General features: G+C 49.6%; 1 protein-coding gene across 11 annotated transcripts in view; it reads left to right on the forward strand.

Annotated features, from left to right (window-relative positions):
• Positions 1-2,591: 2,591 nt before the first annotated feature.
• Positions 2,592-27,191, forward strand: part of CEP72 (centrosomal protein 72) — a 35,763-nt gene continuing 11,163 nt past the window's right edge. For 7 of the 11 annotated variants that reach the window (XM_043489041.1, XM_043489034.1, XM_043489036.1 and 4 more), the window contains exons 1-7: positions 2,592-2,702; positions 9,520-9,647; positions 10,465-10,660; positions 13,176-13,284; positions 20,598-20,776; positions 22,138-22,302; positions 26,674-26,948. In XM_043489041.1, the coding sequence (XP_043344976.1) occupies positions 2,624-2,702; positions 9,520-9,647; positions 10,465-10,660; positions 13,176-13,284; positions 20,598-20,776; positions 22,138-22,302; positions 26,674-26,948 (1,131 nt within the window). In that variant the 5' untranslated portion in view covers positions 2,592-2,623. The remainder of the gene's footprint in view (positions 2,703-9,519; positions 9,648-10,464; positions 10,661-13,175; positions 13,285-20,597; positions 20,777-22,137; positions 22,303-26,673; positions 26,949-27,191) is intronic. The other 4 variants (XM_043489038.1, XM_043489044.1, XM_043489037.1 and 1 more) reach the window with 3 other exon arrangements.

Genomic DNA, 27,191 nt, shown 5'->3' on the forward strand with positions numbered 1-27,191 from the left:
CCTGCCTCTGTGAACCGAGCTGCGTGGCCAAGTGTCCAGGAGAGAGGTTTGGTTGCCAGCCAGCCAAGCTGAGCCCAGCCCACTTTAGGGACTCTAGCCGGCTGTCTGTACGTCAGGTCCCCCTGCTAGCTCCTGGGTATAGTGGGTTTTACTTGCATCTTAACTGAAAGCTCAGCTGGATACAAGCATTTACACACACGTGAACACAGACTCCGTTCTGTGTTCAGTTGAGGTAGTCATGATAGTAAGATGTTCCCATGAGCCCCTGCCCACTCTCAATCCTGTTCACCTTCCAAACAGCTGCGGGCATCATCACACCCCATTGTATGCCACACTTTGGATACAGGCTAGTTGGCAAAATGATGCATTGACAATTCACACATATTGGTGTTGACCTTGTGTATAAAAACCACTGGGAAAGGGCTCTTTCCTTCAACATTTATGAACGAATGAGCACAAGAACCAGTGAGCAGCTGTCCTTGACCAGATGCCTGCATCTTGATGGGTGAGGCCCCAGAGCCCCGGCCGCTGGGCAGTGCCTCGAATGTGACAGGGGGTTCCCTGCCATCTGGCAGGGGAATGGCCGCCTGAGTTGGAGCTCGGGCTGCCAGAGGTGTTCAGTGGAGTGGAGGCAGGGTTGGGCGACTCGGGTGTCTCCCGTTTGGAGGGCCTGGTGCAGAAGCACCCCTGGGCTAAGCTCAAGTCTGATTCTCGGTCCAGGTGCCCCCAGCTGACCGGTGTTTTCTTGGAGGTGAAGTGACCACGCTGGCGTCCACCCCAGGGTGGAGAGACCGATACAACAGGTCACAGTTCCCAGGGCCCACGGCCAGTGCCACAGCTGCTCGCCTTGTCTCCTCCCTCCCCCACACCGCCCAGCCAAGGACAGATAAAGTGCAGGAAAAGTCCAAGATGTCCCAGGCCGCCAGCGCCCTGGAGGACCCCTCTCACTGTCCAGCGCATGACTGTTAGGGCTCATCCTCAGGTCTCCATCTCTATGGCCAGCTTCTCCCTGGGATGGACTGACCCTCTGGTCTGGGGCTCAAGGCTGAGGGCCCTGGAAGCCTCCCTGGAATGTTCTAGAAAGCTGTAAAGGACTCAGGATTGGGCTGCCCGACCTGAAGTGACTGGCAGCAGGAGGAAGCAGTGGTGTTTGGAGTGTGGGCTGTGCTCTGACTGACAAGCTGCTTTTCGGGGTGGGGCGGGGGGAGGTTGGTCAGTGACAGAAGCCTCTTGTTTGCCCCTGTTTACTTCTGAAATCCGGGATATTTGCTCTGTTTCTAGCATCCTTGCTGCACCAGCTTTGCTCAGGCAGCCCCGGCTGGTGACCACATGCCCTTGGCTGTGCCAGAGTCCCTCCATGGTCTTGTGGGAAGTGGGACACTGGGCAGTTACGAAGTATCACTGAGTGTTTGCTGGTCTCCATAGATGACTTGGCACAGGGCCCCACGGGGCCTGGCCCAGCAGGTGTGAAGCCCTGCCCTGCTCAAGAGAGATTCTAGTACCCTGCAGAGGAACCACACCCCGGCCCCCTGAGCACAGCCCCTGTCTACACCCTGCCCTACACCCTCTGTCTACACCTCTCCTACACTCTGCCATACTGCCGCACACCAGCGCCTATACCTGCCCCTACAGTCTTACCTACACCCCCGGTGCCACTACCCAGGCTGTGACATGCCAGGGGAGGCTACCAACAAGCCAGGCAAATCTGGGCTGAGTGGCTGCAGGGGCACCCCAGGCACCAGGAGACCCGGGAAAGGGCACCCCCAGGACGCGGGCTGCCTGGGGCAGAGTCAGACAGACGGGAATGCAGGTCTTCCCTGGCGGCGCTCCACAAAAGGCCCAGGGAGCCCGACACACCGTGAACCCCGCGGTTCAGACTCCCGGCTTGTCACTTAGGAAATGCGGACGCGGGCAGAGCCGGACCCGCTGTTGCCGAGTGACCTGACCGTGGCGGGCGGGAGAGCCCCGAGACCCAACGTAAGCCCCCGCAACCCCGGGCAGAACCCGCGGGGCCGCAGCCCAGGATGCAGACCAATCTGGGGATGCAGACCAGCTGGGGCAGGTGCCCTGGTGAGGCGAGGTCCCCAAGTGGGACCGGAACTCAGGTATGCCCTGGGGCGGGCCCCAATTTACCCAAACCCCGCCTCCAGGCTACCTCAGCCACACCCACATCCCCGCGCCTTACAGGCCTTGGCTCCGCCCACCCTCCCTCCGCCCCCGCCCCTTCATTCAAGCCCCACACCCACACCCCGCGCCTTAAGAGCCTTGGCCCCGCCCACCAGCCCTTGCCCCCGCCCCACCCTCCAGCCCCTTCACCCACGCCCCCGCACCTTACAAGCCTTGGCCCCGCCCACTTCTCCCTTGACCCTCCCCCCACCCCCGCCCCTGCCTCCAGCCCTGCCCCGATCCCGCCCTCGGCCCCGCCCCTCCCTTCAGACTCCACACCCACACCCACACCCCCACACCTTACAGGACTTTGCTCCGCCCACTTCGCCCTTGACCCCTCCCTTCCCCTCCAGCCCCGCCTCTATCCCGCCCCTTGGCACCGCCCCTCCCCGCGGCCCTTCGCGGCCCTTCGAGGCCCCGGCGCGCAGGCGCGGGCAGGTGAGCGCCGTTTGAAAGTATGGCGCCGGGCGGGCGGGTGTTGCTGTGTGAGGAGAAGATCCGGGAGAAGAGCGGCCTGGCGCCTCACTGCGACCTGGGTGCGCGGCGGGCGGCGGGCGGCGGGCGGCGGGCGGGCGGCGCTGGCCGAGGGCGCGAGCTTCCCGCTGCGGTGTCGGAGGACCGGTCAGGCCAGAGGTGCCGAAAGAGACCGCTCGGTTCCGAGCCGCCCCAGCCTGAGGGGCGGGGGAGAGGGGTGGGCTGGGGGTGGTGGGCCCCGAGGGCGCGGGGAGCGCGAAGAGGGGCGGGGCAGCGGTGGCGCTGAGAGCGCGGGCCTGGGGCCCTCGAAGAGCAGGGGCCCGGGCGAGCTGGGGTCCCGAGCGGAGGCCCTTGAGGGGCGGGGGCCGCTCGGCCCTCGCTCCGTCTGAGGGGAGCCCCTCCGGGGCGCGTTTGTGGAGCCTTTGCGGCGCTGATTTTTGAGTTAATTGGTAAGATCACTTGGGTTTTCTTTCACCCGTTAGTCACCTGGATTAGGTTGGTTTTCTGCGAAAGCTTGAAGCACCTTCGTTTCTGGAGAAGGGGCGACCTGTCCTGTGGTAGGACTCGTTCGCTCCTCCCAGGCCGAGGATCTCGTGTTCAAGATGGATGTTGCGCGCTAGTTTTCTTTTTTTTTTTTTTTTGGTCTGGTTCTGGTATCAAGGTAATACCGAACTCATGACATCGTGGGTAAAGTGCCTCTTCTTCGGTTTTCTAGAAGAGATTCTGTAAAATTGATGCCAGTTCTTTTTTTCTTGATAGAACTTTCCAGCGAAACCTTATGCGCCTGGAAATTTCTGTATTTGAAGCTTTTAAATTACAGTGTCTGCAGTTGTTATAGAACTATTCATATTATCGACTTCATCTTAAGTGAGTTATGGTTATGTGGGGTTTTGCAAAACTGATTTCATCTAACATGTTAAATTTATGTGTATAGAGTTTGTGGTATTTCCTTATTAGCTTGTCAATGTCTGTGTGGTCTGTAGTGATACCCTTCTTCCATTCCTGATATTGGTCATTTCTGTCTTCTCTTTTTTGGTCTTTCTTGAGGTTTATGGATTTTATTACACTTGTCAATGAGCCAGCTTTTGGGTTTTAGTCATAGATTTTTTGGTTTCGAATTTCATTGATTCTGTATTATTGTCTTCTTCCTGCTGCTTTCCATTTATTTTGCTCTTTTTCTTGATTCTTGAGATGAAAATTTAGATTTTTGATTTGAGACTTTCATTTTAGTGCTGTAAGTTTCCCTTTAAGCACAACTCTAGCTACATCCAAAAGTTTTGTTGTATTTTCATTTTCATTTAGTTCACTGTGTTTTTTAAATTTCCCTTGACTTTCTCTTAGACCTGTTGTTCAGAAATGTGTTTTTCATTTTTCTGTGATTGGAGGTTTTCCTAGCTTGGTATTTTTTTATTTCTGTTATTGATTCTGATGTGATTCCATTATGGTCAGAAAACATACTCTGTATGATCTTAATTGTTTTCAATTTGTTGAGGTTTGTTTTATGGCCCAAGATCTGGCCTATATGTACCAAGTGCAGTTAGAAGGAATGTGTACTCTGTCACTGACTGGAGCGTTGTATAAACATCAGTTTGATTCTGTTGACTTATGTTGCTCAGTTCTTTTTTATCCTTGCTAATTTTCTGTCCAGTGAGTCTCTTAATTACCAGGAGATAGGTATTGAGATCACTAACTGAAATTGTGAATTTGTCTCTTTCCACTTCATGTGTCTTGAAGCTGTGCTATTTGGTGCATACATATTTAGGATTTTTATGTCTTCATATTGGAGTGACCTTTGTAACATATGTAATATTCCTCCTTATCCCTGATAATTTTCTACAGTGAGACATCTACTTTATCTAATATTGGACTTCCCTGGTGGCTCAGAGGGTAAAGCGTCTGCTTACAATGCAGGAGACCCGGGGTCGATCCCTGGGTCAGGCAGATCCCCTGGAGAAGGAAATGGCAACCCACTCCAGTACTCTTGCCTGGAGAATCCCATGGATGGAGGATCCTGTTAGGCTACAGTCCATTCCTCCTTATCCCTGATAATTTTCTACAGTGAGACATCTACTTTATCTAATATTAGTGTAGTCATGTATGGATGTGAGAGTTGGACTATAAAGAAAGCTGAGTGCCAAAGAATTGATGCTTTTGAACTGTGGTGTTGGAGAAGACTCTTGAGAGTCCCTTGGACTGCAAGGAGATCCAACCAGTCCATCCTAAAGGAAATCAGTCCTGAATATTCATTGGAAGGACTGATGCTGAAGTTGAAACTCCAATACTTTGGCCACCTGATGCGAAGAGCTGACTCCCTGGACAAGACCCTGAAGCTGGGAAAGATTGAAGGCAGGAAGAGAAGGGGATGATAGAGGATGAGATGGTTGAATAGCATCAATGACTCAATGGACCTGAGTTTGAGCAAGCTCCAGGCATTGGTGATGGACAGGGAGGGCTGGCGTGCTGCAGTCCATGGGGTTGCAAAGAGTTGGACATGACTGAGCGACTGAACTGACTGAGTGTAGCCTCTCCAGCTTTCTTTAGTCTTGTGTTCGCAGGGCATGTCTTTATCTGTCTGTTTACTATTTCATCTGTAACCTTACATGTATCATAATATTTTAAATGAGTTTCTTGTAGGCAGTATATGTTGGTTTAGTCGCTAAGTTGTGTCCAACTCTTGTGACCCCATGGATTGTAGCCTGTTGGGCTCCTCTGTCCATGGATTTCTCCAGGCAAGCATACTGTAGTGGGTTGCCATTTCCTTCTCCAGGGGATCTTTCCCACCCAGGAATCGAACCCGGGTCTCCTGCATAGCAGGCAGATTCTTTACTGACTGAATTAACAAGGGAATCAGTATATACTATATATAATTTCTAATCTAGTCTGCTAACCTCTGTCTTTTACAGTGTGAAAGTGTTAGTTGCTCAGTTGTGTCTGACTCTTTGTGACCCGGTGGACTGTAGTCTGCTAGTCTCCTCTGTCCATGGAATTCTCCAGGCAAGAATGCTGGAGTGGGTAGCCATTTCCTTCTCCAGGGGATATTCCTGACCCAGGGATCGAACTCTGCATTGGTTCCTCATCTCCTGCATTGCACGCAGGTTCTTTACCGTCTGAGTCATCAGGGAAGCTTCCCTTTTATAGTATATTTAGACCATTTATTAATATTAATATGGCTTCTGTGTGCCATTTATTATTTTTCTGTTTATTCCCTTTGTTTTTTCTTTTGTTTCCTATTTCCTTCCTTTCTGTGTTTCCTCTTTCCTTCCTTTTCCTTAGTCATGTCTGACTCTTTGCGACCCCATGGACTATACAGTCCATGAAATTCTACAGGCCAGAATACTGGAGTGGGTAGCCTTTCCTGTCTCCAGGGGATCTTCCCCACCCAGGGATCGAACCCAGGTCTCCTGCACTGCAGGCAGATTCTTTACCAGGTGAGCCACAAGGGAAGCCCCTTCCTTCCTTACTTGAGTATTTTTTTATTATTTCATTTTGATTTACCTATTATATTTCTGAGCATATCTCATCATATAGCTCTTTTAGTCATTGCTCTACATATTACAGCATACAGTGTCTATGTGATTTAACACACTTCACTTGTGTGGATGGTTTACCATGTCAAGTGAAAATAGAAATTTTACCACCATTTTTTTTTTTTTCGTTCAGTTGCTCAGTCGTGTCCGACTCTTTGAGATCCAATGGACTGCAGCACACCAGGCTTCCCTGTCCTTCACTATCTCCTGGAGTTTGCTCACAATCATGTCCATTGAGTCCATGATGCCATCCAACCATCTCATCCTCTGCTGCCCCCTTCTCCTCCTGCCTTCAGTCTTTCCCAGCATTGGGGTCTTTTCCAACGAGTCAGCTCTTCGCATCAGGTGGCCAAAGTATTGGAGCTTTAGCATCGATCCTTCCAATGAATATCCAGGGTTGATTTCCTTTAGGATTGACTGGTTTGATCTCTTTGCAGTCCAAGGGACTCTCAAGAGTCTCCTCCAGCACCGCAGTTCAAAAGCATCAGTTCTTTGGTGCTCAGCCGCCTTTATGGTTCAATTCTCACATCTCTACATGACTACTAGAAAAACCATAGCCTGACTATATGAACCTTTGTCGGCAAATCGATGCCTCTGCTTTTTAATATGCTAAGTTTGTCATTGCTTTTCTTCCAAGGAGCAAGTGTCTTTTTTAATTTCACGGCTACAGTCAACATCCTCAGTGATTTTGGAGCCCAAGAAAATAAAGTCTCTCACTGTTTGCATTTTTCCCCCATCTATTTACTGTGAAGTGGTAGGACCAGATGTCATGATCTTTGTTTTTTGAATGTTGAGTTTTAAGCCAGCCTTTTCACTCTCCTTTTTCACCTTCATCAAGAGTCTCTTTAGGTCCTCTTCACTTTCTTTCATTAGGGTAGTGTCATCTGTGTGAAAGTGAAGTCGCTCAGTCATGTCCGACTCTTAGCGACCCCATGGACTTTAGCCCACCAGGCTTCTCCATCCATCGGATTTTCCAGCCAAGAATACTAGAGTGGGTTGCCATTTCCTTCTCCAGGGGATCTTCCCATCCTAGCGATCAAACCCGGGTCTTCCGCATTGCAGGCAGATGCTTTACCCTCTGAGCCACCAGGGAATGCAGCCACCCTGCATGATATATGCAGGTATCATCTGCATATCTGAGGTTATTGATATTTCTCCTGGCTATCTTGATTCCAACTTGTGCTTCATCCAGCCCAGCATTTCACATGATATACTCTGCACATGTACCACCATTTAGGTTTCATTATTCTTCCACTATATGATTTGTCTAGATATTTCATTTGCATACCTGAGAACCACAGTAATGATAAGATTTTTTTCCTTTTACAACCATCTAACAGTTTAAATAGCTTAGGAGGAAGCATTAACCCACATGTTTACCTGTTTCATTTTTCTTTCTTCATGCCTAATGTCCCAGATTTCCTTCTTTTATCTTTCCTTAATGTTTAAAGATCTTTCTTAAGCAGTTGTCTTCGGGAAGGCGTGCTGGTGAAAAGTTCTCTTAGTGTTTCTTCATTTAAGAATATCTGTATTTCACCTTCAGTCATAAAGACTGTTACTGAAGAATATAGATTTCTAGGATGAAAGTTCTTATTTTCAGCAATTGAAAAATGTGAGAGTACTTCCTTTATGCCACCGTGGTTTGTGAAGAGTAACTCCCTACCATGGGAGTTGTTTCTCTCTCTGGGTGATGCCTTTCTCTCTGGTTGCTCTCGAGATTTTTTCATTGCCGTTAGTGTTTTTGATTCTGATATGTTAGCTTTTGCCTTTATTCTGTTTGGTGTTTTTTCAACTTCTTGAATGTGTCGGTTTATGTGTTGTTTTTTTTTTTTTGCCAAATTTAGAAAGTTTTCAGCTGTTACTTCTTTAATTTTTTTTTTTGTTTGTTTAGGCCATGCAGTTTTTCTCTTCTTGAAACTAATTGGAACTCCATGCGTTCCCAAGGACATGAATGTTAGATTGCTTTTTCTTTTTCCCAGGACCCTGAAGCTCTGTTCATTTTTTAGTCTGTTTTCTCTCTTGGTCAGATAGGACAATTTTGTTTATCTTTGCATTTACTCTCTTTGAATTTTTTCCTTTCATCTCCATTCTGTTATTAAGCTGCTCCCATGGTTTTGTTTGTTTCTTTCAGTTATTGTATTTTTCATTTCTGAAATTTCTATTTGTTTTTTCTTTACATCTTTTGGTTTTTTGCCAAGAATCCCTACTTTCTCATTTTTTAAAGCATGTTCATAATTGCTCTTTGAAGTATTTGTGTATCAGTTGCTTTAAAATCCTTGTTAGATAGTTCTGGTTTCTCTCATCTCATTATTGGTGTCTATTGTTTTCTCTCATTCAGGTTGAGATTTTCCTAGTTCTTCATCATTTTTGATTGATCGCTTTGATTGGGATTCTGCTTCCTGTTTAAATCTCGTTGCTCAGTTCTGTCACTGCCTGGATGCTGCCTTATTGCTGAGGCGGTGGCCAGGCCCTTGTCACACACACAGCCTCCACAGACACCTCGTTACAGGCAGCCCAGGGCAGTAGTCAGGCCCGCTGTCATGGCCCCAATGCTGGCCACTGTGCAAGGTCCATGATTTTCCCTCGGTATTGGGTGGGAGTCGGGCTGGGGTTGTCAGGAGTCTGTCCTGCAAGGCCATCTCTCCTGCAAGGCCATCACTGTTCATCTTTGACAGTGGACAGCAGGCTTTCCCATATCTTTTGGTGGATGTCCATGGGTGTTTCTGGGTGGCCAGCTTCTCTTGCATTCAGATTGGGATGTATAGGAGACAACAAAACCAACCCTTGGTGCTTGACCATTTTTTTAGGTCCCTAGACAGTTGGCCTTCTGCCCCCATGCTGCAGTTGCCAGGCACTTTTCCCATGTTGTTGTCCAGGGTTTTTAGATCTAATAAATGGGGAGGAATAGGGTAAAACGTGTCCACTCTGTTTTGTCTGAAACTGGAAGCCCAAAAACCAGTTTCATATTTAATCAAAATGTGTTTTAAAACAGAAGTTCACAGGAAAATATTTGGTGTATCCAAACACAGAGTGTCTATTCATTAGGGAAACTTACTTTTGTAGTGATGTTTGTCTCATGAGCGCTCACTGGGTATGTCCCAGAGAAGCGTGTGGTGCCCCTCAGGTGCCGCTGCCTTCACCTGTAATGGCACTACCTCAGATCAGCTCCTGAGAGGGTTTCAGATGTGATCCCTGCGTGGAGGCTCAGAGGCAGTGGGCTGAGCAGTGTGGTAGTGGCAGCCCCCTTAGAAGGGCTTCCTGGTGAGTGAGTTTTGGAGGGAGAATAAATTACTGTAATAATTTATTTTCAGTAAAATAATAAAGTTAAAATCTCTTAATTTTCTATTCTTAGCTGAACTTCGGTCATTATCTATTCCTGGAACTTACCAAGAAAAGATTACTCACCTAGGAAATTCTTTGATGAATTTAACAGGTCTAAAATCTCTAGATCTCTCACGAAACTCCTTGGTTAGTCTAGAGGTAAGTTTTAGGTTTGTTTCTTAAAAGAAAATTTATTGCTATCATAGCAGTGGGAAGTACATTTATGGTAAAAAAAAACAACAAAAGCAATCTCTTATGGCTGCTTCTGAAACGTGTAAACTGTACACGTAAGTGACCATAAGTGCTGTGCTGCTTTCCTTGTGTTTGCTGTGAGCTGGATTTCTTCTGCATCACATTGTGTTCCAACTATAACGTGAAGCCACCGCGCTCTGAAGATGGTTGTGTCTGTAAAGGAGAAAAGGCCTGAAAGATGAGCGTGTGCGTGCCCGTCCTCCATCCTGCTCAGCTGTTCTCTGCATCCACGCTGCACTTCTCATGTGTGTGTGTCTGGCTGTTAGTGGCCTTGGGCCCTTGAATGGCTTGTGTGCCTGACACGGCAGGCGCTGGTGGTGGAGAGAATGCAAGAAGTCACCAGGCGATGGCGAGTGGGAACGCGGTGTGAACTGCCAGGGCCTGCGGTGGGGAGAAAGGGAGGCAGGACGTCACTGCCCCTGACCGGGGTTAGGAGCCCTCAGCCTCGAGTCAGAGTCTGGTGCAAGTTCTCTCGTCCAGGCTGCACTCAATCCTCCCATCTGTGAAATGGGGGCAGCGGTGGTTCCGCTGACAGTGCTGGGTGCGGAAGCATGATGGTTGATGCATTGCTCAGCTGGCGTGTGAGGCCCTGCAGGGAGGGATTGACCCACTCGGCCACCTCACGGCCCCGGAGCAGAGCTCGTGGTGGAGCTCATCTTTGCTCTGCTCTCCGGTGATGGGGGGTGTGTGTGTTGACACCCGTCTCACCCTGCGTTTGTCCCAGCAGGGCATTGAGTGCCTGACGGTGCTGGAGAGCCTCAACCTTTACTACAACCGCATCTCCTCGCTGGCGGAAGTCTTCCGGCTCCACTCCCTGGCAGCGCTCTCCGACGTGGACTTGCGGCTGAACCCCGTGGTGAAGAGCGAGTCTGACTACCGCCTCTTCGTGGTGCACATGCTCCCGGGACTCCAGCAGCTGGGTAGGCCGGCTGCGCTCCCGGCCTCGCTCGGCGCCCCGCTCGTGTTCTTGGGGCAATCACGCTGCTGGCCCTTCTGGAGAGGAGAGCTGGTTTCCTCCTGTCACAGGAGAGCCCCCTGGGAAGGAGGCAGGGAGCCACTTCCTGAGGCCACGAGTGCCTGCCGGGCTGGCCCGGGCGCAGGTGTGGGCTGGCTTGGCTCTCCAGCTGTTCTCAAGCTCTGCTGTCTATTTCCTCACATGGCCTCCTGGGCATTGTCCCAGGCTCAGCCGGACGGCTGGATTCAGCCTGGGTTTGCGTCTGCCTGAAACAAGAGGTTTCTGTGCCGTCCACACACACACACAGGAACGAGAGGTTACTGTGCCGCACACTCCCCAGGCGACAGCGTGAGAGCAGGAAGTCCTCTTGGCAGGTGTAGCTGCCACCTTGGCTTGGTGGCTTGTGGCCCGAGAAGAACCGAATCTCTTGGGCTTGCGGGCCGAGTGACCAGGGTGCCCACCAGCCATGCCCCGTCAGGAGCATTATGCTCAGGGAGGCCAGAGCCCTCACCTGCTGACCTGGCTCTCGGGAGCTGCTGTTCTGTGAGCACTGTGGCCCAGGCACTGTGACCGCACCCTGCCCCGCCCCGCATCCTTCTTCAGAGGAGGGAGCTATAGCTGGAGATGAGGGTGTGCTGGCCGGGAGGCCCTGGGGAAGGGGAGCTTAGGGTCTCAGACCTGGTCCTCCTGTGGACGTGCCACATGGGGGCAGTTAGGACTGTCTGATTGCAGGGTGGTGGTCCTTCTGTGCCCCCAGTGATCACGGCGTGTTCTCCATTCAGAGAGCCTTTGACTGCTTGGGGAGGCTGGAGGGATTCCAGGGTGTCTCTACCTCCCAGGTGATGAGATAATGAAGTGAGACCCACACAGCAGCGCTTGCAGGTGGACCCTGGGCAGCGGGCAGACCATGGCTCCTGCCTGTTCAGTGTCCACAGGACCTGCAGACATTCTGGGTTCTGTCCCCTCGGCTGCACAGAACGTCTCTCACAAGCACCCCAGCTGTACCTGCCTTGGCTCACCTCCTTGTCCCCGGGCTGATGGCCCCGGCTCTGGGGAGCCTGGCTGCATGGTTAGGCGACACTGGCCTGGGCCTGGGGCGCTGACCCCCAGAGGCACACTGTTTGTTCAGACCTACTTAGGGTTTCAACGTTATGTTGGTTTTTAGATATTTGGGGGCTTGTGTCCTTAGTTGACTGTGTAAGTATTCTGTCAACAATTGAAGCATTACAATCCTTGAAAGTTGTGCAGTCTTCAGTCTTAAATGATCAGTTTCCACTTGTGATAAAAGTTTTATATTCGGTCTTACAGAGTTGTTCCAGTCTGAAAGGTACTCAGACATGAGAAAGGAGAGTCATTGGAGTCCGTGTTGCCGGAGCTGTGGAGCTCTTAGAAGGTCCTCTCTCCCGCTGGGCGCCATGGGAGCTCCGAGGGAGTAACCCAAGCGCTCTGGCTGGGAGCAGAGGAGGCCCTCACCGGGCCTGGGGGCCGCTGCTGTGTGGAGAGGGTGTGGTCTGGGTGAGACGGGTTTGCGCTGGTCATAGCCACTTGGAGCTTGAGTTCAGGGTGAGGGGCATGGCGCTGACTCAGTGAAGTTCAGGCTGAGCAAGTAGGGTCGTGAGTTGTTGGCATGAAGGCTGCGTCCAGGCTGTGAGAGCGCAGAGTCCAGGAGGCCTCAGACTGGCGTGTGCTGGATGGGGTCCCTGCGGGGAGGCGGCGGCAGGGCCAGAGGCGCAGTGTGTGGAGGGGGCTCCTGGGAGCACCCCGCGTGGGGCCCGGGCTGCCGTGCAGAGTCCACAGCTCAGTCCTTGTTTCTCACTGGGACGTGCACCTCTGGGTGCTGTGGACTCGGCTTCTTGAGCAATTCTGGGACGGTCCTGACAAGATCCTGGGGGCCGACCTCCAGCATTTGGGAGGGCAGCCTCCCTCGGGTACTCCTGAGGAGGTGTGGCTGTAGATACGTGAGGTCTTCTTGGGTCCAGGGCACATGCGCAGACAGTTAAGCTTGGCTCTGTCTCCTGTTCCAGTCCCTAGAATCTTAGGAGGTAAGCCCTGGGTGCCAGCATATGGCCTGGGCGTCTTCTCTCCAATGTGTTGGGCTCCTCGCCCGTGGACACTTGTTAGGGGTGCTCAGTGTGGTTTGGGTCCTTGCCCAGCACCCAGGATATGTGTAAAGAGGAGACGCGAAGGACATGCCTGCATGTCAACTTGTGTGTGTGTTTCGCTTCCTGTCTGAGGCTCAAGCCAGGTGTGAGCTGCCGCCTCCGAGGATCACGCTCAGCATCTCCACGAGCTTTTGTGGTGGGTCAGCCCTCAGGGGAGGGAAGGGCCCCAGAACAGGGCAGTGCCCCTGGTCATGTGCGTGTGAGGCTAAGTGGGCAGCAGGACACCTTTATTCCCGAGGGGAGGCCGGCAGGCGCGCCATGGAGGGGCCTGGCACCTGCCTCGTGGTCTGCTACTTTCCCATGGTGTCTTTTCTATAGATGACCGCCCCGTGAGGGAGAGTGAGCGGAGAGCGTCCCGGCTACATTTTGGTTCAGAGGAATCGCTGGACTCAAAGCAGAGCTTCCCGTCTGTTTTCAGAGAAGAAAGGTATGAACTTTTTAAAAAAAGTGAGAGTGAAAGTCGCTCAGTCATGTCCTACTCTTTGTGACCCTATGAACTATACACTCCAATTCTGTAGGTCAGAGTACTGGAGTGGGTAGCCTTGCCCTTCTCCAGGGGATCTTCTTGACCCAGGGATCAAACCCAGGTCTCCCACATTGCCAGTGGATTCTTTACCAGCTGAGCTATCAGGGAAGCCCTTGAATAGAAGTGGTGTTTGAACATCTTGAGAAGTGTTTATTGTTGATAGAAAAATTGCAACTTCTGTATTAACGGAAGATGTAAACTTTGCTTGCGGATTGCCACTTAGAGGGCAGACATGCAGGGGACGTGGTGGGGGGTGGAAGAAACGCCCCATATCAGCTGGATAAAGGATACTGTGGGACAGTCTCTCTTCCTGTCCACCACGTTTTCTGTAGGTTACTTTTCAATCTTAAGTTGGCCAGAATGTTTGTTTGAGTTTTTCTGTAATGGTATGAAAAACCTGAGTGAACGTTTTGGCCAACCCAGTACTGAAAACGTTGTAAGTAATTGATGTCAGAGACACAGCACGAAAGGCCTGTGGCGAGAAGCCGCAGTCCCGCCTCCCAGCTCCCGCCCACTCCTCAGAGGCAGCCGCTTGCCCTTCTCTAATCGTTGCTGCTTCCAGGTTCTGTTTGTTCCTTTCTGATCTCAGACAGTGCAGACACTGCCGCTTGTGGGTGGGAGCACTTTGACAGACCTGGCAGCTGCTGGAGCCGCCTCTTCCCACCCCGGTGGTGTTAGTTCTCCGGCGTCCCCCTTCCTTTCTGTGCTCTGCGGCCAGGGCTCCCACTTGGCTGTGACGGGCCGTGGGAGCCTCTGCCGCCTGTGCCTGGCTTCTCACCACCTCCCAGCGCCTGTCGTCTGCATTTTTATGTCTGACTTGAGATTGTCAGGGTGGTAGCATGTGTGTTCTGAAAGCATAGTCTTCATGTGTTTGGTTGATTCTAAAGGTGTAAGTCAGTCAGTGGTGTTTACCTAGCTTGTAATGTGTGAGGATTATATATTCCTTCTTAGATACCATTTTGTTTTGTCTGAAGCTTTTAATAGTTTTCTTTCTCTTGCATCATACACCTTAGTTCATCTGTAAGTTTCTCTAATGTAGAGGTCAGCTGACTTTTTTTGTAAAGGGCTGGGGAGAATATTTTCAGCTTCGTGGACAGTAAGATCTGTGTTTTAACTTCTAAACCCTGACTTTGTAGATGAAAGCAGTTATAGGCAATACATAAACTAATGACTGTGTTCCAATAAAACTTTATTTACAACACAGGCGGTGGGTCGGATTTGACTTGTGGGCCATACTTTGCCAACTTCTGTTCTAATGTCTTAAGATCAATTCCAAATTCCTGGAATCTCCTCTTCCCTCAGCTGCCTCGCTTGGAGTTCCCCTCCCCTCACGTCCCTATTCCAAACCCGGCTAACTGACCCTGCAGAATGGTCTGAGTGTTGTGTGCCTCAGATTTACACGCTGGAGTCCCGACCCCCAACACAGTGGCTTTAGGGGATAGGGCCTGTTAGAGGCGATGAGGTCCCGCGGGTGGAGCCCTCCTACAAAAGAGACCCCGCAGAGCTCTCTAGCCCCGTCCACATCCACGTGTGTTTGCAAGTCACGCAGTGTCAGTCTTGTGACTTTGCCCTCCTTAACATTGAGTTGCCAGTTCTGGGTCTTTTTACTTTCCATATAACTGTTAGAATTAACCTGTCAATATCCACAAAATACCTTGCTGGAATTTTGATTGAGATTGTGTTGAATTACAGATGAGAAGGAACTGACATCTTAACACTATTGAGTCTTCACATCCATGGACATGGACTATCCATTTATTTAGTTCTTCTTTGCTTTCATTTGTCAGAGGTTTGTAGTTTTCCTGATTGGATGCTGTACATATTTTGTTAGGCTTATGCCTTGGTATGTTGGTTTTTTGAGGCTAATTTAGGCTTTTTAATTTAAAATTCCAGTTCATTGCTGATAATATATGAAAGCATTTAACTTGTATGCAGCTACTGGTGATGAAGTACCACAAACAGGGTGGCTTAAAATAACAGAAATTTATTGCCTTACAGTTCTTAGGCTGGAAGTCTGAAATCAAGGTGTTGTCAGCCCTGCTTCCTCCTGGAGGCTCTGAGAGGGAATCCATTCCGTGACTCTAGCTTCTGATGGTTTGCTGGCCATCTCCAGCGTTCTCTCCAGTCCTTCCTTCTCTCCACGTGGCAGTCTTCTCCCTGCGTCTTTTCACGGAGCTTCCCATTGTGCTCATCTGTCCTATGTCCAGATTTCCCCTTTCTTAAGGACATCAGTCATATTGGTTAGGGCTCCCCATAATTTCCTCATTTTAACTCGATTACCTCTGTAAAGACTCTTACTTCCAAATAAGGTCGTGCTCTGAGGTGTGGGGTGTTGGGACTTCAGCATCCCTTTTTAGGGACACAGTGTAACCCTTGAATCTTAGGAGCTTGCTGTAAAATTGATTCTTTGATTTCCTGTAGATGGTATGTCATCTTTGAACATACCATCTATAGTTCTATATATCTTCCTTCCCAGTCTGTATACCTTTAAGTTCCTTTTCTCATCTTACTGCCTTAGCTGGGACTTCCAGTATGAGGTCAAGGCAGTGAGTAGCAGGACGTGCTCACCTTGTTCCTGGTCTTGGCGGGATGGCAGCTGGTCTTTCACCACCGGTGTGACGTCACCCGCAGGCTTTCATTGGTGCTCTTTATTGAGTGGAGCAGGTTCCCATCGATGCCTCGTTTACTGACCATTTTATCATGGATGGGTATTAGACTTTGTCAAATACTTTTTCTGTATTTACTGATATTGTCATGTGACTCTTCTTCTTGAGCCTGTTGATGTGATGGAATACACTGACTTTTTTCCAAATGTTGAACCAGCTATGCATACCTGGAATAAATCCTGCTCGGTTGTGGTGTAGACTTTTCATACATTGTTGGCCTCAAGTTGCTGGTATTTGTTGGGGATTTTTTTGCATCCGTGTTCATGGGAGATGAAGGGTCTGTAGTTTCCTTGCGTTGTCTTGTTGGCTCTGGCATTAAGGTGATGCTGGTCCCACAGAATAAGTTAGCATGTATTCCCTCTGTTTCCTCTTCTGTCTTCTGGAAAAGATTTTAGAGAAATGGTATAATTTCTTCCTTAAATGTTGGTAGAATTTACCAGTGAACCCATCTGGACCTGGTATTTTAGGATGCTGTCAATTGTTGATTCAAGGTCTGTAATCTGTACAAATCTGTTCTTATTTCCCACTTTTCCTGGTGTGGGTTTTGGAAGACTGTGTGTTTCCAGGAGTGACTCCATCTCATCCAGGTCATCACATCTGTGCGCAGAGTGTCCTGGTGTTCTCTGTTACCCTCTTGATGTCCTTGGGGTCTTTAGTGGAGCTGCTGCTTTTAATTCCTGTGTTAGTGATGTGTCTTTTTTTTTCTTAGTTAACCTGGTATAGATAGAGGCTTTTCAATTTTATTTATCTTTTTAAAGAACTAGCTTTTGGATTTGTTGATTTTCTTTTTTCCTGTTTTTAACTTTATTGATTTTTGCTCTAAATTTTACTACTACTTTTGTTCTTCCTGCTTTGGATCTAATTTATTTTCTTAGCTCCCTAAAGTGGAAGCTAGGGTTATTGATGTTGGATTGTACTGTGTCTGCTATGCATTCAATATTATGTATCTCCTTCTACACATTGCTTTCACTGCATCCCACAGATTTTGGTGAGGTGTATATTCTTTTTAATTTAGTTGAAAATATTTTTATTTTGAAGTACTTTAGTTCAAAATACTTTGAGATTTCTTTGACTTGTGCTATTTGGGAATATGTTGTTTAAGCTCCCATTTTTTGAGATTTTCCAGTTATCTTGCTGTTACTTATTACAAATGTAATTCCATTGTGCCCTGAGAACAAACATCACGTGATTTGTTTTCTTTCTAACGTGTGGAGGTGTGTTCTGTGGCCCAGGATGGATCTGTGTTGGTGGGTATTCCGTGTGACTGGCAGCAGCCCGTCCTGCTATCTGGAAGAGGGGCATGCCGGCATCTCCCGGTGGTGGCCTCGGGCCAGCTGTGTCCTTGGTGACTGTCTGCCTGCGGGATCTGCCCCTTCCGATGCAGTGGTGGGGAAGTGGAGCCATCCTCCTGAGCTCCCTCAGCGTCTCTGTTGTGTAACCTGATGCTGTCTTATTGGTGCAAGCGTGTCCAGGCTCCTGCGTCTTCTGGCAGAGCTGCCCTGAGTCCTTAGCCCTGTTTATCCCAGGTTGCTCTCTGTCCAAAGTCAGCTCTGTCTGAGAGTGATGTAGCTACTTCCACTTTGTCCTGATTGGTGTTAGCATACTCTGTTTTTCTTTCTTTATCCATTTACTTTTAACCTATGTATCTTTATATTTGAAGGGGGCTTCTGTAGGTAACATGCAGTTGGCCTTGTGTTTTGATCCGCGATGACCGTTTCTGCCCTTCACGTGATGCATTTAGACCCCTGATGTGTGAAGTGATTCTTGATGCAGCTGGGTTAACAGCTGCTGTGTTCACTGTTCCTCTCTGATGCCCTTGTTCTTACTTTGTCTTCTGATCTTTCCTTTCCTTTCATGGCTTTACGTGATCTTTCAATGATTCCGTTTTCCCCCTCAGCACGTCAGTTATGCTCATCGTTTCACTTTGGTGGTCGCCCTGAGGACACAGGGCAGGCAGACCTCATTTCTGTGCTTTGCAGATTCTGTGTTTTCATAGATTGAAGGTTTGTTTAACCTCGAGTCAGGCAAGTCTCTTTTGCCATTTTCCCAGTGGCATTTGTTGTTTATTCACTTTATGTCTCTGTGTCACATTTTGGTGATTCTTACAGTATTTCAGACTTCTTCAGCTTTTTATATTATGGTTATCTGTGATCAGTGATCTCATTTCTGCCATGACTTGTGAAAGGCTCAGATGATGGTTAGCACTTTTAGCAATAAAACATTTTAAAATCAAAGTGTATACATTGTTTTTTAACATAATGTTGTTGCTCACTTAATTAAACTAAGTACAGTGAAAACAGTAAGAAAACTAAGATCATGGCATCTGGTCCTGTCATTTCATGGCAGATAGAAGGGGGAAAAGTGAAAGCAGTGACAGATTTTTCTTACCTTGGGCTCCAAAATCACTGTGGACATTGACTGCAGCCATAAAATTAAAAGTTGCTTGCTCCTTGTAGGAAAAGCTATGACAAACCTCAGTTCAGTTCAGTTCACTCGCTCAGTCGTGTCCGACTCTTTGCGACCCCATGAATCTCAGCACGCCAGGCCTGCCTGTCCATCACCAACTCCCGGGGTTTACCCAAACCCATGTCCATCGAGTCAGTGATGGCATCCAGCCATCTCATCCTCTGTCGTCCCCTTCTCCTCCTGCCCCCAATCCCTCCCAGCATCAGGGTCTTTTCCAGTGAGTCAACTCTTCGCATGAGGTAGCCAGAGTACTGGAGTTTCAGCTTCAGCATCAGTCCTTCCAGTGAACACCCAGGACTGATCTCCTTCAGGATGCACTGGTTGGATAACCTAGACAGCATTAGAAAGAACAGGTGTCACTTAGCTGAGAGGCTTTGTAATCTGGTGTCAGCTCCCCTCTCTCCTCCCGCTGGTATTCTCACATGTGAATGTTATACCTTTGGTGTTGTCCCACGATTCTAGGTATTTTATTCTGGCTTTTCTTTTTTTTCAGTCTTTTTTAATCTTTGCTTTTGAATGTTAGAGTTTCTATTGTTACATTCTCAAGTTCAGAGATTCTTTCCTCAGCCATGTCCAGTTTACTGTTAAGCTAGTTAGAGGCACCTCTCATTTCTGGCAGTGTTTCTAACTAACATTTCTGTTAAGTTCGTTCTTAGAATTTCCCTCTCTCTGCTTGCATTTCCCATCCATTCTTCCACATTGTCTCTTTTTTCCATTAGATCTTACAGCATTATCACTCATAGTTGTTTAAAATCAGAGCCTGATTTCATCCAGCGTTTCTGAACCTGGTTCTAATGCTTGCTCTTCTCGATGATGTTATAGCTATTTGGAGCCCCCTGAGATTCCAGATGCATTTTAGAATGGGTTTTTCTATTTCCGGGGAAAATACCATTGGGACTTTGATAGGATTCCACTGATTCTGTAGATTTCTTTGGGCAGTGGACATTTTAACAGTGTTGAGTCTTCCAATCCATGCACATGTAGTGTGTTTCCACTTACTTATGTCATCTTTACTTTGTTTCAGCAATGTTTTGCAGTCTGTGTGTGTGCTCAGTCGTGTCCAATGCTTTGTGACCCCATGGACTGTAGCCCGCCAGGCTCCTCTCTCCATGGGATTATCCTGGCTAGAATCCTGGAGTGGGTTGCCATTTCCTCCTCCAGGGGATCTTCCCAACCGAAGCATCAAACCCTGTCTCCTGCATCTCCTGCATTAGCAGATGGATTCTTTACCACTGAGCCACCTGGGGAGCGTATTTTCAGTTGACCTGTCCTTGATTATCTCAAGACCTAAGTTATCACAGAGTTTAAATGGTCTGGTGCAATGACCTTATTATCCAGAGGTGACAGTAGAGACCCGAACAGGCTGTATGTGTCCACCGTCAGGTGTCTGTGGGCAGACCTCGAAGGAGAACCCAGACCCTTCTTTCTACAGGGACCTGGAAGACTCTTGGCTGTAGAAAATAGAATGTCATTGACTTCTCAAAGTGTGATCAGGGTCATAAGGCAAACATCCGTAGTGTGTGATTGAATTCTGTTTTGAAGAGTGATTCTTAAGCTGCCTTTGTTAGAAATTAGGTCCGCTGTGAATGTTTACCTTTGTGTGGAACGACATCCTATTCTACAACCTCACATTTCAGTTACTAGAGAAATATATTCACTTAATGTGAAAATAGAAATTTGAAACACCACGTTCTTGAACTTTCTGTTTTGTTTTTTGGTGGGTCCATATGGATCTTAGCTTCCCTGACCAGGGATAGAGTTCGTGCCCCCTGCATTGGAAGCATGGGGTCTTAACCACTGGACTGCCGGGCAAGTCCCTCCTTGAATTTTGTTGGTCACATGTACCGCAGTGCTAGGAGATCCTCGCACGGGGGGCTTCCTGGAACTGTCACACTTTAATGAAGCCGGGTGTGGTGACCAGTCGTCCTGGCTGAGTTCATTCCACCTTCCCTGTGGCAGAAGCCCCTGCTTCTCCTCCTCAGAGACCTTGAGGCAGTTGTCAGGGGTGCAGGCATCTGTGTCCCAGGTCTGCACACTCAGGTGCAGGCAGGAGGACCAGACCAGGTTTGCTTTTTTTTGTAGACCTCATCACTCCAGGGTCAAGTGCACTGACCCCTCCGCCAAAAAGTGCTTGGTCATGGACGCTGATGACGAGGCGGTCCTGAACCTCATTGCCGAGTGCGAGTGGGACCTCAGCAACCCTCCTGGGAGCATGAGTTCCAGTCAGAAGGAATCAGAGGCCAGCCTCCAGAGCTCCCAAGGTAGGCTGCTCCTCGCCAAGAGGGTGGGCACACAGCCCGGCTGGGAGGCTGACTGCTGCCTCAGGATCCACGCTGTCTTTTTAAGAGAACTTACCTTTAAATGTAGAATCTTCAGGAAGTCTTGTGCACCTGTAAATATCAGTAATTTGATCATGGAATTACAGGCAGAGAAGTCAGTATATTTAGGTGGATGTAGTCATATTGCAAGTCTTTTACTTCAAGTCCCTCTCGGGTCAGTTGTAGGGGTAGCGAACATGTGAGGCATCTGAGCAGACAAGGAGGAGGTGTCCTGTGCTGCAGGGGCTGAGTTCCCGCCGGCCGTGAGGGGGCTCCTCTCTGACTCCGGCTGCATGTGGGTGAGGGGCTGAGACCTGACGAGGACAGGTGTGTGAGCTCCTCACACCCATGCCGGCTTCTCCACCAGGGCTCGTGTGTGAGCTTCAGCTGCTTTGCTGCTGCTCCTCTTGTGGGTCCCAGGAGCTTTTCGTGAAGTCACAGCGGCTGGGTCTTCCTGCTGCAGTAGCACCCTGCCTCAGCCTCCCCACCACCTCCTGGGCCCGTCGGGCTCTCCAGTGTGGTGCCCGTCCTGGGTGCGTGGTGGTGTCTACTGAGGGCTTTAGTTCGCATTTCCTAGAGACGAGTCCCAGCAACCTGCTCGTGCACTCATGTCATCTTTGAGCCGTTTCTGTTCCCGCTGGCCCTCTCCCCTATTCCTTTCTTGATATTGATGCCCCAGACTCCATTATACTGGTAGAACATAGCCTGTCTCAGATTTCTGCCCACCCTGTGGCTTGCCTTTCATTTTCTAAACAGTGCTTCCAGGAGTGGTTTTATTTGAGTGAAATCACTTCACCCTGTTCCCTTCATGGCTGTGCTTTTCAGTGTGCTGACTGTGCTTGCGGAGGGTTCCTCCCACAGACCTGTCCACGTCCTGGGGACCTGCACTTAGATCTGAGAGCTGCTCTCTCAAGTGAATTTCTGGGTGTGGTGTGAGGTCGTGGCTCAGGTTGTCCGTCTGTCCCAGTGTGTATCCAGCTGTACCAGTGACATTTATTGCAAAGACAACCTTGCAGTGTTGTTTGTTCAGTGGCCTGAGTCTCTGGATCCGGCGACTGTTGTGTCTGTCCTGACTCCTCGGCTGGATGCGGTTTCCCGCTGGATGTGGGGCTGGGTCACCTCGCCTGGGTGCTGTGGGAGTGACGCTTGCAGGTTCCTCATAGGGTGGCTGGTGCTGTGTTATCCACTCAGCTTTTTTCCCTGTTTACCCCACATAGGAGTGTGCTTGACACGTATGCTACACTGTCAGAAACCTGACGTGTAAGTTTTAATGGAATAAACTTTTTAACTGTTCTTTAATACAGCAGAGTCGCGGCACCGACTGAGCCCGCAGTCAGCCCAGCACCAGTGCGGGGACGCCCTGTGGAAGGGCCCCGAGAGGCGCAGGAGCAGCCCCAGGGCCGGCTGCGTGGAGCCGAGGCTGCAGGACCAGCGCTGCGGCGAGCTCCCCCCGCGGCACTTCGCCCCAGGTGACCCCCCCCGGGTGTGCTGTGGTCCTCTTCTCTCGGCTGTGTGTGTGTGTGGCCCTGAGATGTGTTAAGGGAAGAAGCTCCTTTATAAATGGAAGCTGACATTTGTAAAACATCTGTGGTTTAGGTTCCTGCTCTGTGAGTACTTTGGTACTTTCTCAACACACTTAGAACTCACATGCACTTTCTTTTGTAAATATATCATGGGCCTATGACAATAGCTACAATTAGAAATCCCTTCATGGATCACAGCCTTGTCGTGGCAAAGGGACTTGTATAATTCAATGAAGCTATGAGCCATGCCATGCAGAGTCAACCAAAATGAACAGGTCATAGTGAAGAGTTGTGAAAAAACATGGTCTACCGGAAGAGGAAGTGGCAACCCACCCCAGTATTCTTGCTGCAAGAACCCCATGGACGAACAATATGAAAAGGCAAAAATACATGACCCTGGAAGATGAGCCCTGCAGGTTGGAAGATATCCAGTCTGCTATGGGGAAGGGTGGGGGGCAATTACTAATAGCCCTACAAAGAATGAAGCAGCCGGGCAAAACTGGAAGCAGCGCTCAGCTGTGGATGTGTCTGGTCATGAAAGTAAAGTCCGATGCTGTAAAGAACAGTATTGCATTGCAACCTGGAATGTTAGGTCCATGAATCAAGGTAAATTGGATGTGGTCAGCAGGAAATGGCAACACTGAACATTAACATCTTAGGAATCAGTGAACCACAATGGATGGGAATGGGAAAATTTAAATCAGATGACCATCTTATCTATTACTCTGGGCAAGAATCCCTTAGCAGAAATGGAGGAGCCCTCATAGCCAACAAAAGAATAAAAAATCCAGTACTTAGGTGTGGTCTCAAAAATGACAGAATGATCTCTGTTCATTTCCAAGGCCAACCATTCACTATCATAGTAATCCAAGTCTATGCCCCAACCACTAACGTTGAAGATGCTGAAGTTACAAGACCTTCTAGGACTAACTCTGAAAAAAGACATTCTTTTCCTCATAAGGGATTAGAATGCAAAGTAGGAAGTCAAGAGATACCTGGAGTAACAGGCAAGTTTGGCCTTGGAGCACAAAATGAAGCAGGGGAAAGGCTAACAGTTTTGTCAAGAGAACATGCTGGTCATAGCAAACATCCTTTTCCAATAATCCAGGAGGTAACTTTACACAAAGGAGAAACAAAGGAGAAGCCCCAGCAAGACGGTAGAAGGGGTGAAATCACGTTTAGAATCAAACCCCACACCCACCACCAGAGAAGCTCAGAGGGCTCAAGCAAACCTTGTGCACACTAGGACCCAGAGGCCCTTCAGAGACTGAGGCAGAGCTGTGTCTGAGCGTCTCCTGTGGAGGTGCGGGTCAGCAGGGAACTGCCGCAGGGGCGAGGGCTCTGGGTGCAGCAGACTTGGGTATGGCACAGGCCCTCTTGGAGGAGGTCACCATTAACCCCACCACAGAGAGGACTGAGGAAACAGACTCTTGGAGGCACAAACAGAGCCTTGTGCATACCAGGACCCAGGAGAAGGGAGCAGTGACCCCACAAGAGACTGACCCAGACTTGCCCGTGAGTGTCTGGGAGTCTCCAGCAGAGGCGTGGGTCTGCGGTGGCCTGCTGCAGGGCTGGGGGCACTGAGTGCAGCAGTGTGTGCATAGGAGGAGGCTGCCACTATCTTCATTGCCTCCACCATAGTTTGGCCCCAGGTAAACAACAGGAAGGGAACACAGCCCCACCCATCAACAGAAAATTATGTTAAAGATTTCCTGAGCATGGCCCTGCCCATCAGAACAAGACCTAGTTTCCCTCTCAGTCAGTCTCTCCCATCAGGAACCTTCCATAAGCCTCTTATCCTTCTCCATCAGAGGGCAGACAGACTGAAAACCACAGTCACAGAAAACTAACCAATCTGATCACATGGACCACAGCCTTGTCTAACTCAATGAAACTATGAGCCATGCTGTGTAGGGCCACCCAAGACAGATGGGTCATGGTGGAGAGTTCTGACAAACCATGGTCCACTAAAGAAGGGAATGGCAAACCACTTCAATATTCTTGCCTTGAGAACCCCATGAACAGTATGAAAAGGCAAAAAGATATGACACTGAAAGATGGACTCCCTAGGTCGGTAGGTGCCCAATTTGCTACTGGAGATCAGTGGAGAAATAACTCCAGAAAGAATGAAGAGATGGAGCCAAAGCAAAAACAATACCCAGTTGTGGATGTAACTGGTGATAGAAGCAAGGTCCGATGCTGTAAAGAGCAATATTGCATAGGAACCTGGAATGTTAGGTCTATGAATCAAGGCAAATTGGAAGTGGTCAAACAGGAGATGGCAAGAGTGAATGTCTACGTTTTAGGAATCAGTGAACTAAAATGGGCTGGAATGGGTGAATTTAACTCAGATGACCATTGTATCTACTGCTGTGGGCAAGAATCCCTTAGAAGAAATGGAGTAGCCCTCATAGTCAACAAAAGAGTACAAAATGCAGTACTTGGATGCAAACTCAAAAACGACAGAATGATCTCTGTTTCCAACGCAGACCATTCAATATCAGGTAATCCAAATCTATGCCCTGACCAGTAACACTGAAGAAGCTAAAGTTGAACAGTTCTATGAAGACCTACAAGACCTTCTAGAACTAACACCCAAAAAGATGTCCTTTTCATTATAGGGGACTGGAATGCAAAAGTAGGAAGTCAAGAAATATCTGGAGTAACAGGCAAATTTTGCCTTGGAATACAGAATGAAGCAGGGCAAAGGTTAATAGAGTTTTGCCAAGAGAACACACTGGTCATAGCAAACACCCTCTTCCAACAGCAGAAGAGAAGACTCCACACATGGACATCACCAGATAGTCAACACCGAAATCAGATGGATTGTATTTTTTGCAGCCAAAGATGGAGAAGCCTTATACAGTCAGCAAAAACAAGACCTGGAGCTGACTGTGGCTCAGATCATGAACTTCTTATTGCCAAATTCAGACTTAAATTGAAGAAAGTAGGGAAAACCGCTAGACCATTCAGGTATGACCCGTAAAGCAGTCTGAGTGCAAAGAACTGATGCCTTTGAATGGTGGTGCTGGAGAAGACCCTTGAGAGTCCCTTGGACTGCCTGGAGATCAAACCAGTCCATCCTAAAGGAAATCAACCCTGAATATTCATTGGAAGGACTGATGCTGAAGCTGAAGCTCCAATACTTTGGCCACCTGATGTGAAGAACTGAGTCATTGGAGAAGACCCTGATGCTGGGAAAATTGAAGACACAAGGAGAAGGGGGCAGCAGAGGATGAGATGGTTAGATAGCATCACTGACTCAATGGACATGAATTTGAGCAACCTCTCGGAGATTGCTCTGGAGGACAGAAGAACCTGGCATGCTGCAATCCTTTGGGTCACAAAGAGTCAGATACAACTTTGCAACTGAATAACACAAAGACAAGGGAAGCTAAATAAGTTAATTGAGAGTGTTGTTTGCGTGAATGTGGAAAAAGCGTCAAAACCTCCCAAGTGTGAGCAAACCTAGTCCCTTCCTGAGTTTTATCCAGGTGAGCTTGTGGGGACCTTGGAGGCAGGGTAGGTCGTGGTGGTGGCTGCCTGGTGCCTGTGGACTGCAGTCAAGGCCTCTTGCGCCAGCTTCATTTACTTTGTGTTGTGAGCTCTCACACGTGTTCCTTCACACGGATTCATGTGGGGGGTGCCTGTGTGCGTGTTCTGGTCCAGGATCCATCCAGTGCATGTGGAGTTTCTTCCTGTCACGTCTCAGATGCTTACCGAGCAGGAACACGTCCTCAGTTCCCGTCGAGTCTGTTCTGGATTTTTGAAGCGTTCAGACTGTGCTTCTGTGGGGTCGCCCTCAGTGCCAGGCGGCTTGCCCTGCGGGCTGCTCGTGGCCAGGCTCGGCTGCGCTGCTGTGGGGGGTGGGCTCGTGCAGAAGCCCCGGGCTGCCGCAGGTCAGGGGGAAATGGGGCAGTGTCATGTGGTGGGGGTGCCACATGGATGGTGACTGGTGTGCATTTGGGGCGTGGAAGGCGGGTGCTGGGTCCCTCTGGGGTGAGTCAGACCAGTCCCGGCAGGGCGGCGGTGGTGGCCTGCTGACACTGGTCAGGTGGACCTGGTGACGGACATGGAACCGAGGGGCATTGGTGTCCAGGTGGTCTCTGACCCGGGCAGCCGGACCACAGTGGTTCATCCACTTACAGACGCAGTTGACCGAGTTTGTAATACATAGTTTTGGCAGGAAGACACAGTAATTGGTCAGTTTTGTCCCTTTCTGGTTAATTTCCCGTATTTGTGTGCACACAACTGCAGTGCTGGTCCCTGAGCCCCGGGAGCCTGATGGGGAGGGCTCTGCCCACTTCTCTGTTACAGACTCCACGGAGACTGAGGACTCAGGCGCTTCTTCTCAGAAGTCCAGTGTGTCGACACAAAAGATGTTAAACCCCTTACCTGCTCCTGAGAAGTACAGGAAGCGGAGGATGCCTGGCGGGAGGTTCCAGGTGCCCATGGACGAGGCGTGTCTCAGCTCTCTGGAGGGGAGCCTGAATGTGAGCCGGAGGAGCGGCTCGGAGGGCTGGGGCCAGGCCGCCTCTTCCCTCTCGGCTACCCCGGGGCCCGAGACCCCAAGGCCGCCCAGCGCAAGCGAGGTGAGCCGGTGTGGGGCGAGGCGCCGAGCCCCCGGGGTGGACACGGCCCTCACGTGGACGCCTCCGTCGTGTCATCACCGCTGTCATTAGAAAGTGCACTTCCGGGCTGTCCTCGGGTGCGGGGCGCCACGAGGTGTCGTCTGGGTCTGCCGGCCGCACGGCCTCTCGTCCCGCGGTTGGTGCCCCACCGGGGCTGTCGTGAACGCAGTCCCGGCTGTGCGTTCTGTGGTTCTGGTACACGAG

Source organism: Cervus canadensis, chromosome 16 (genome assembly GCF_019320065.1).
Source record: "Cervus canadensis isolate Bull #8, Minnesota chromosome 16, ASM1932006v1, whole genome shotgun sequence".
Classification (NCBI taxonomy): Eukaryota; Metazoa; Chordata; class Mammalia; order Artiodactyla; family Cervidae; genus Cervus; species Cervus canadensis.